General features: G+C 37.3%; 1 protein-coding gene across 9 annotated transcripts in view; it reads right to left on the reverse strand.

Annotated features, from left to right (window-relative positions):
* Positions 1-6027, reverse strand: part of LOC143996942 (uncharacterized) — a 97088-nt gene extending 91061 nt beyond the window's left edge. For 7 of the 9 annotated variants that reach the window (XR_013277621.1, XR_013277618.1, XR_013277622.1 and 4 more), the window contains exon 1: positions 3504-5919. Coding sequence is in view for 1 of the 9 variants with exons in the window: in XM_077492266.1 (XP_077348392.1) it covers positions 3504-3601 (98 nt within the window). In the remaining 8 variants the exon portion in view is untranslated. Of the gene's footprint in view, positions 1-2984; positions 3104-3503 lie in introns of all 9 variants that reach the window. The other 2 variants (XR_013277623.1, XM_077492266.1) reach the window with 2 other exon arrangements.
* Positions 6028-10072: the final 4045 nt, after the last annotated feature.

Genomic DNA, 10072 nt, shown 5'->3' on the forward strand with positions numbered 1-10072 from the left:
GAGGATCAGGAGCTCACTCAGGACATTATCAGGACATTATAAGAAGTCTGAAAACAGTGGTAAGAGCTTTTTCTGTTAAAAAATAAATAAAAAGTTAAGCCATAGTATACTTGATATTTTGGAAAGATTATTGTAAAAAATATAGTTTAGTGTCACTTTTTGGTGCTTGGCATTAACTATGTTTCAAAAACACTGCTCCACCCAGCTTATTCTACCCATCTGCTATGAACCTAGGCTGTCAGAGATGCACCCCCTTAGCATGCATAACCTGAGTTCTTAAGAAAATAATGCATATAATGCTGCTCAGATGTCACAATGGCACATTTTATGCAGTAGGAGAAGTCTACCAACAGCAGCAGATGCAGCAGGAGGTGCCTACCAACACTGAAGAGGAAGAACTAAGACCGTGCTTGTCATGTGACTGACTAAAAGACACTTAGATTTAGGATATGTATGGTTGAAATTGTAATAAATTGAATGCAGTGGGAATTTGGAAATGGGGGAGTGGCTGGGATTGGCCTTTAAATAGCTCTGGATAAATGAAATTGTTTGATGTTCTCCAAGGGGCAAAGTAAAAAAAAGGGGCATGATCATTCCGGTCTGCCTAGTGTCTAAATACAGCCATAGTGATAGGCCCAGGTTAAAAGTTAGGCTTAAGGATTAAGGTTTCCTTTTTTTTGGGTGAACAACCACAGATAATTGCACCCAACTAAAATACCAATTTTATTTTGCCAAAAAGTAACGTAACGCCAATATAGCCTTGTGTTGAAAAAGCAATACCATACATATGCATATGATAAATGCATGGCTGACTACCCTGTCAGTTACCAACCTTGAAGTGATACAAACACATGCATTTCCTATAGAGCGCATATAAAGAAATAAATAGTATCAATGTTTTCTGTGCATTCCTTGGATATTGCTTATACGGTAGGTCTAGCATTCTTGGGATTAAATGGGTAAATGTGAACATAGTTCTTTGTAAAAATAAGTAAACAGCAAGCAGTTTCAGTAAACCGTAAATCAAACTGTCATATTACAAACACATTGCATTAATAAAAGATAGTTAGAGCAGTTAAAAAATACATAATAGTAGAGTTTGATGCAGTTTATAAATGTAATGATATGAATGTCGGTTTAAAAATTATTTTGATGAAAGAATTGCATCTTTTAGAACTATTTGTGCTAACAGGTGGTTCGCTTAATATTATGCTTAATTGTTTTCATTGAAAATAAATTATTGGCCATGGTCGAAAATCGAATATTGTCAACCAAACCGATCTATTTCTTTATTGTGATGATGTTTTTTAGCTCATTTATCATTATGTTTATGGGCAGCCTGACATTTTATTCAATTCTAATGCTGGGCCTGTGATATAATATTTAAAACACGCAGCTAGGCGGACAATTTCAATGTAAAGTTTGTGATGAGAACTTTATGCAGCAAGTATGATGCGCTACCTAGCGGTAGTCCGATACCAAGCTCTAGAGGAACAGTCTGGTTTATTGCATGATGTCTAGAAGCCTTTCCCATTCCTTTAAACAACTTTATATAGTTCTCCAGCAAATTTAAACGTGCCATGCATGCGTGAAACACCAGATATTAGCAACATTAGCAGTTATTAGCATTAACACCTGTCTGTAGTATAACACTAGTATTATGAATAACTTAGTCTACTAAGCATTCAATAATAAGCATATGTTGTAAATAACCAGAGATCAATATTTGGTGAATATTTGTTCTGTTTGTAATGTGTTATATTAAAATTTTCAAAAACTAAATCTGATTAAAAAAATAATAATATTTGGTGACTGATGCCTGTGCATGTTAACTATATTAACTTGGCATCCTATCAACGTCATGCCCTTCCTTTCTGTGTGACAGTTTCACAGTAATTACATATAAAAAGTGCTCTTCCCCTAAAGGACACAACTGTCTTTACCCAGAATAACCCAAGGCTTACATGATATTTCTATCTGAAATGTGCATTTTTGCAGTGAGTTTAATCCATCCATTTTTCATGGCTAGATGGAATGTAAGCACTGGGGGGGGGAGCAAGGTTGTGAACAATTGCCAGACAACAAAAATATAAGAGCTATGTACTAGACTGGAAGAATAATCCATCGGAGAATATATCTAAGATATGTTGCTCATTCTCACAAAAAAGCTGTATACATTCACAAAACCTTCATCTTTATTAAAATGACTGTTTATGGTCCTCTTTGTACCTAAAATGTAATTGTTATGGGTAACCTCTGTGCTAAAAGCTAGGTGGAATGTATTCATGTGCTGAAAGAAAGATGGCTAAGTCACCGTTTATGCTACATGAACCTGAAAACACACAACATTATGAATATAGCCCATGGGAAGGAGAGCAGTCTGACTGTATCAAAATGAATGACTGTCTGAGTGTGACATTTTCCAGGGGGATCAAAGGAAATGCAAGGCATATCTAGGTCAACATGAAAAACACTGCTATTCCCGCATCAAGTTACTATTTGAATCTTAACCACACTACAGCATTTTTCTATATGATTTCATGACCTCGTTGGTATATTTTCACCCTACTCTACAGCTTGAAAATGCATATACCCCTGGAAGTTGACAAACTAATAACAATTTTTTGCATTACTGATCTGGAGATGGCACTCAATGCAAAGAAATCTTAGACATTCTAATGTTATGTGTCAAAACTCATGTTCGTTTAACCCTCTCTCTGCCTGCAGGAAACTAAATTTACTGCACTGATTTAATTTTCCAATTAATACAAAAGCCAGAAAGCTTTTAGAATTCACTTATTTTATGTAGATTTTTTTTCCTTTTCTAGACTTTAACTATACATTTATTATAAAAATTGGAATTATGATTCAAAGATAAAAGAGGTATTAAAGGGAATTAACAAAAACCCAATAACGAACAAATAGTACACATTTTACCAAGGTAATTTATATTATATAATAACATAACTATAACCGCAGATTACCTTCGTTAATAAAACCTTACGAGCTTCATAACTTTTTGTTGTAAGTATGTATGGTTAATGTCTGAACCATCTTCAGGTAAAACATGCTGATGAAAGATTAAATATGAAAGTGACGCCTTCTGTTAAAAAACAAAAAATATGAAAGTGACGCATTTTTCTATATGTGATGAAGATATGTTTTGTACACAGTAAATTTGAACATGTTTTAATGGATTTTAAGAATATCTCATAAGTTATTCAATTTAAGAGGATACTATTAAAGAAAATAGTCTACGGTAGTATTTAGTTCCCAATTCTGAAGATTTTTAGGAACAAAGTGGTATATATCATAATAAAATAACATATTTAATGAGGCTGCAGGCTTAAAAGTATGCATAATCATGGCTGTCATGTATTAATATGCAAATAGGACTCAAAAGTGCATGTCATGTATCATTTAGGCTGACCCCCCTCCCTTCCCATTGAATGCTATAACATTTTCTTACAGCGCAGTCCTGTTATTCTTGTTTGGATACTTACGTGGTCAGATTTTCTGCTGTTCCAAAAGCTGCGTGCCTGGCTACTTTGAGCAAGAAGTACATTAAAGTTGTGGAAAAGTATAGCTTGACAGGCTTCATATGTATCTTTTCTGCAGCAGGTGCTCAGATCCTGCACGACTGAGACCACTCACTGAAAGTTACTCCACAAAGAAGCAAAAAAAAAAGGGCGCAGATCACATTGTACAGAAAATTTAGGCATACACACACACACACACACACACAGCTTACAGTGGCCATTGTGTGGGCTGGCATAATCAAATTGGCATTCACCTGTACAGCACTGTAATGACAGCAAAGTGTGAAGCAACATGACGATAGAATGCCAAACGCTAATTGGGAAAAAAAAAAACAGTGAGTGAAAACAAAGGTAGGCAGTATCAGATCTATTTTACGTTGTGCACAAACGAGAATTGTTATTAGTTTTAAGCATTTAACATTAGATTATAGCAAGACATGGATCCATGGTTGCCAGACTTTGTGTCGCAGTAGCCATTCAAGTAAGATCGTCATTCGTTGAAAATTAGGCAAATTAGAAATCATTTGCTGGCATTCTATTGTCGCTATTGTAATCACAGTAATTTTCCTCGGTAAAGCTGCTTCATGATGAAGGGGAATTCTCACCGGATAATTGTGAAAGATATCGAAAGATTCAGGATTCAGCATCTGGTTTCGAAAGCACTTCAGATTCAAATTGCCATTTTACTATATCCTGAAAATTTATTAGTGATTCAGATCATGTCGCTTTAAATGGAAAGGTGAAAGCAGGGTAATTTCAATCTATGAATTATTCAGCTTCAGACTGGAGGAACCCATGAACTGAGTCTCTGACAGTGTCTCTTCCACAGCCTCCATTACGCTTGTCATTTTTATTTCTTTATCTACGATCTCTTTCTAAGCTACTGAGCTTGTCCCTAAGGGCTCAGCTTCAACAAACCAAGTATTTCAAATTGGCAATAACCTAAAATGTGCTGCGGTCTCCATAGGTTGTATTTTTTTTCCCCAAATCATTAAAAAAAAACAAAAAAAAACACACACACACATCCATGACGATATCTGTTAGGTTCTTCGATTAGATGAATTAGAAACAAAAGGAAGAAATGAAGGAAAAGGAGGAGGCATCATATCGGAGAAGAGTTATGCTCCTGTAACAACCCTGAAGATAAAGTGATGCTTTGTGCTTCCTCCTTTGTTGTCAGCGTGCAAGGCTTCCTAGCTGCATAGCATCACGCAAAACAACTGTTAAAGCAGGCTGACTTAGTGTCCTGGTTTCCAGCAGGAGCAAATGAGGACTGCATTTCAGACAGACTAATCCACACGAATGTGCACTTAGACCAGGCACAACTCAATGCTGCAAAGAGAGAAAATGCAATCAGGCATGAGCAGCAGCAGGTAGACAAAGATCCAAAAGCAAAATAATAAAACAAGAAGAAAAAGTATTGTGTTTCAATCAGGAAAGCTCCATCAAACAGGCATTGCAATCCTAGATATTCTCCACATGATGGCTGGTTGTGTCACTGCTAGACAGCTCCTGCCCTGTATCCAGACAAGGATTGGGATTGATTTAGGTCAGCAAGTCTGGACACTCTTCCTTTTTTTTTTAACCATTTTTCCTCATCATGTGAAAAATAAATAGCATCCTACTGTCTTTCCAGCATTATAGGTAGATCCGGACGTATAGGAAAGCTTCATCTGTAGAATGGCTGGAAAGGCCCCAGACAGAGACACCAGTAAGCATCGGATCCTTTGTCTTAGGGATCCTACTCCTTGCAGGTATACTAGCGTGGCACAGAAAACTATCATGCAAGGTGAGAAAGCAGATGTTTCTTCATTCTTCGGAAGCATTTTGGAATCCAGACTCTGAACAAGGCTGGGAAACGTAGCAAGTTCGATGCCAGCGTCTATGAACAAGCCACTTCCTTGCTCTTATCCAAAAACACAGCAATCCTTTTTGTATCCGAAACAGACAGAAGGGTAACTCCCCGGACCGAAAAAAATATAATGGCGTTCCGTATCCCGTCCTGTGCGTCTGTATTGCCGCACTGCGACCAGAAAACTGCAGTAGAAAGAGCTCTTGCAGTTGTGGAAATGTAGAAAGCAGCAGCTCTGTGACACAGCAGTCAGCTGACTTGTAGTGTTATCATTCAATGTCCTCTATCCAAAAAAAGGCCAATTTTTCGGAGAAAAAAAGAAGCACTGCGGAGAGGACCTGGCGATCCAAATTTGAAAATAACATTGTAAGAGCAGGTCTGGCTGGTCTGTTGGCACACCTGAAAGTCACTTCTAGTGCAACGCGTGCAGTTTTGCTCCCAGGAACTCTGGCCACACGAAGCTAGCTGACTGTCTGAAATCTCAGACATGCTGACGTAAGATTAGGCATCTTCCTTTTTTTTTTTTTTTTTTGGGTAACAAAAAAGCTTTTGTTGCTGCACGATGATAACTGTGAAACTGTTTATTTAACTGAATATGCAAGACTGGCTTCAGTTTACTGTTTCAGTCAAAAGCAAAATCAACATATGATGATGAGTTAATGTACACACATAGATAAACACGAAACATGCCCCTGTGTCTTGTTTTAAATGTTCAACGCCTTGAATCGTGACACGCAATAAGGATTTGCTTGGTAGTGTTAGTTTCCCAGGCTGTTTACACATCATCTGTACATTATTTTAACATGCACAACATCCTAAAAAAATAAATTCACTTACAAATTGGTGACGGAGCTGTATAAATAATTTACACCGATTTAATGGAACGGCAAGCTTACGATTGTTATAAAAGCATCCTGCCCTTTCATCGTGTAAGTGCCTTTGGTTGGTAGTAAATGTATAGGGCTGAAAATTTATATAGTTTAAGAGCCAGACGTGCTCATCTGAAACCAAGGCTGAACCTGAAAGGGTCGCCAGGCTCTGTCTGGAACTCAACTTCTATTTCACATCACATTTTAACTGTGTTTGTTTTGTTAATTGGGAGAGTTTCCCTTATTTTTTGCTGTCTTCACTGCTGTCTGTGATTTGCTGCTGCCTCCGGCAGACCTTATATGCTGCTCAATCACATTATCCTCAGTTAACATGTCTTGTGCTGCGTTAATCTAAATATAATGATCAGTGATGTTGTCCAATTCAGCTTATGTATGAATGACTATGGAGTCTCATATTTATATATATATTTATGGTTATGTTCCTAAGTATGTAGTAAAGGTATGCCAATTTCTGACAGATTCATGTGAAATAGGTTTATTTCAGGCACAAATAATTCAAATAAAGAGAACAGATGACTGGGTTTTATGTTTATATTATTCCTATACTTTAGTAGGCCAACTCCATCAAAAAATTATTTATATATATTTTCTTTTTGGGTGGAGACGGGTAAGTTCATAAATTTGAAAAGCTATTTGCCTCCAAACCCTTCCATAGATATCCTTTCCTATCTGATTGCCTTGCCAGTGAATTTTCAATTGAATGTATCTAGACCAGATGACTGATGACTGGGATGTACGTTTATATTATTCCTATACTTTAGTAGGCCAAATCCATCAAAAAATAATAATTTAATTTTGGGTGGAGACAGGTAAGCTCATAAATTTGAAAAGCTAATCTTTCATTTAAAAGTTTTTATTGAGGCCAACTGACAGGGCAAAATAGACCAACAAAATAATATATAATAGTACAAAGGTCAATGGGATAGAGAGTACCGCAACAGCAATATAGCAATCCTTATGCATCATGTAATGGAACAATGGTTGTTAAAATAGCTCCAGTACCCCTATGTAATAATTAGTACAAAAACAACAACAAATGAGGACCTTGTTAGTGCCATTGGTCGGGTGCACCCATAACATTTTTCCCAACATGACGAAGAAGCTCTTCGACACGGAGAGTAGAAGGGAGAAAGGATAGATTAGAAAGAGAGAACAAGATCAATAGAAATAATAGGAGGAGGGAATAGAGTGAGGGGAGAAGGGAGAGGGGGGAAAAAAATAGGAGGGGGGGAGGCTGGTAATATATGCAGGTGGATAAGGAATCGTGGGTCATGCCAGGGTCACATTCACTCCATCGAGGGGGCCACAAAGGTGTTATAGTCTTGAGAGAACCGAAACTCGTGCCAGTAATGCCAGGTTTTATTGAATTCTTCTTCCTTTCTATGTAGTACGGCCGTCAGTTGTTCCATCAGGTTTGAAAAGCTATTCTAACTTACTCTATGCCCAGAACTCATAACAGTGCAAACTTGGGCACAACAAAAATATACCTTCTCCTGCCCAATCACATTTATTCTATCAGACCAACCGCTAGTCACAGGGTGGAGGAAATTGGGATGGTGCAGCTGTGTACTGAAAAATAATTGATCCCTATGCTAGGGCCCCATGAATGGGGAACCAGTGGGAACAAACCGCGTCCCAATTATCCTCATCCCACAGCACATCCCCTGTTTAACAAAATGGGCAAATAATGTACCATAATATACGGTACTTCATTTGGCCAAGAGGTCTCTGAGAGCAAGATAGAGGGAAAGAAAGATAGATCTTCTTATGTTCTACAATGAATAAATTAGTTACTTCTCAGTATCTTAAACTGTTATCGAGGTACTGCTAGAGAAAGTGCAGGAGGAAGTGTGGATAATTGATGAATCACAATGTGTTTCCTCCTGCACTTTCCTCTAAGTTTTTATCAGACATAACATCTGCACAATTGGGAAAGCATATCATACCAGTTAGGATATAGTCAAGATAGCCTTAGAGTTGGACCCAACAGTGGAGTCATCGGCATGTGATTAAGTAACACGATAAAATTCATCCTGCAATGATAATTCAAGTAACCACTTGGTAACTGAATAAGGCCCCTTTTCCCACTTGTGCGACTTAGGATCCGACTTGTGAGACCCAAAGTTGCAGGACATGTGAAATGCCATGTATCTCTATGAGAGCCATTCCAATTGACACTATTGAAGTTGCTGTAACTTCAGAAAAGGTTCCTGCACTAATTTGATCCGACTTTGACACAACTTTAATGCTAAAGTATGTAAAAGTCTTATCAAAGTTGGATTTCAAAGTTGCACTGAAAATCGTGCAACCTTTGAGTCATCTAGTGTGAAAGAAGCCTAAAAGAATATTACAAAAGAAAACATGTTTCTGAGATAGATAGACACAAGATCCATGCAGTACAAGTCATGCCAAAAACAGAACAAATTGGACTGAGATAGAGTTGCATCTGTAGGGCATGTATGTGTGAGAAGGTTATCCAAAAAGTGTGAAATGTTAAAAAACTGTGAGATATAATGAAAAATATTCAGAATGAGATAGACCTGGCCTTTCATATTCCAACTACATGTAAGTGATGAATAGGGATTAGGAGAATGAATTTTCAGAGCACTAACTATGAACTCACAATGCTACAATTGAGCTTTTCCCATACCCACTCAAAATAACAAAATATTTTAATGTCTTAGTATGTGCAGTTATCCTTTTAAAAACAGAACCCCCCCCCCCCCAACTAACAAGGGGGGCTAAAACAGGGTACCAGGTCTCACAGGTCTCATTACTGATATTGGATATTCAAGACCACCAAACTTCCCCTTACAGCTTTTATAGAGCTCAAACTTTTTTTTTCAGTTTTGGGTAGTAGTAAAACATTAGACCAATAGTCATTTTTTATTGCTGCCTGTGTCTTGGGAAATTCACCCTCTGTGTTTGGAGACCATTGTCACTGGTAGAAGTGGTTGAAAATCCAATATTTTGAGTTGTCATGAGAAAAATAATAGTCATAAAATCTTCCAATGAAGATATGTTGCAGTGTAAACCTTCTAAGAAGACATATCCACCACTCTAGAGAAATTTGCCCCCCTTCCTGTGTGTATGGACCCGGAAGTGAAGGAAAATATTTCCAGCGGGATACAGTCATAAAAAAAAACTCAATAGAGGTTTTTAATGTTCCCTACTCTATGCAACAAAAGTTTGGGCTTTAGATATACTTTGAATTATTTTCAAAAAAATCTGAGAATTTAGGGTTGAATACTCACTTCCACTTTGCATCCAAATATGGCAGTTATTACCAAAACAGAAACACAGAGTAAGGCAAACGTGTAGTGTATTTTTTGCAAATAATGAGGGTCCCAATGAATGTCCTCTAAAACCACATTTGCAGTTAGGCAGAATTAAAATGAACACTTACACAACCTGACAAGGACCTGCTCCTATTTTGCATCTCAGATGGTTATTTCCATTTCCTCTGCAACAACTGACTTTGAAATTGCTTCAAGATACCCAAAGACATATTGTTTCCAAAAGTAATAAACCTACTGTATATGCTTTTTTTTCAAATTGTTTTTTATTCATTTTTCATAGTACAACAGTTCAAAAACACACAAAACATTTCCAACAAGTAACCCCACCCAAATACACCTACGGAAAAAAAAACATTTCCACATTTACGCTTACCAGTCTGCGCTTTAATCTTTACTCAAGACACTTCATCTTATTATAAAAAGATAAAGTGCCCCCCAGGAAGAGTACACAGGGGACTTTTAAGGCAACTGGATAAAGAAATTGAAGAATAT

This window comes from Lithobates pipiens, unplaced genomic scaffold (assembly GCF_037356315.1).
Source record: "Lithobates pipiens isolate NorthernLeopardFrog02 unplaced genomic scaffold, aLitPip1_a1.2 Scaffold_19, whole genome shotgun sequence".
NCBI classification, from domain to species: Eukaryota; Metazoa; Chordata; class Amphibia; order Anura; family Ranidae; genus Lithobates; species Lithobates pipiens.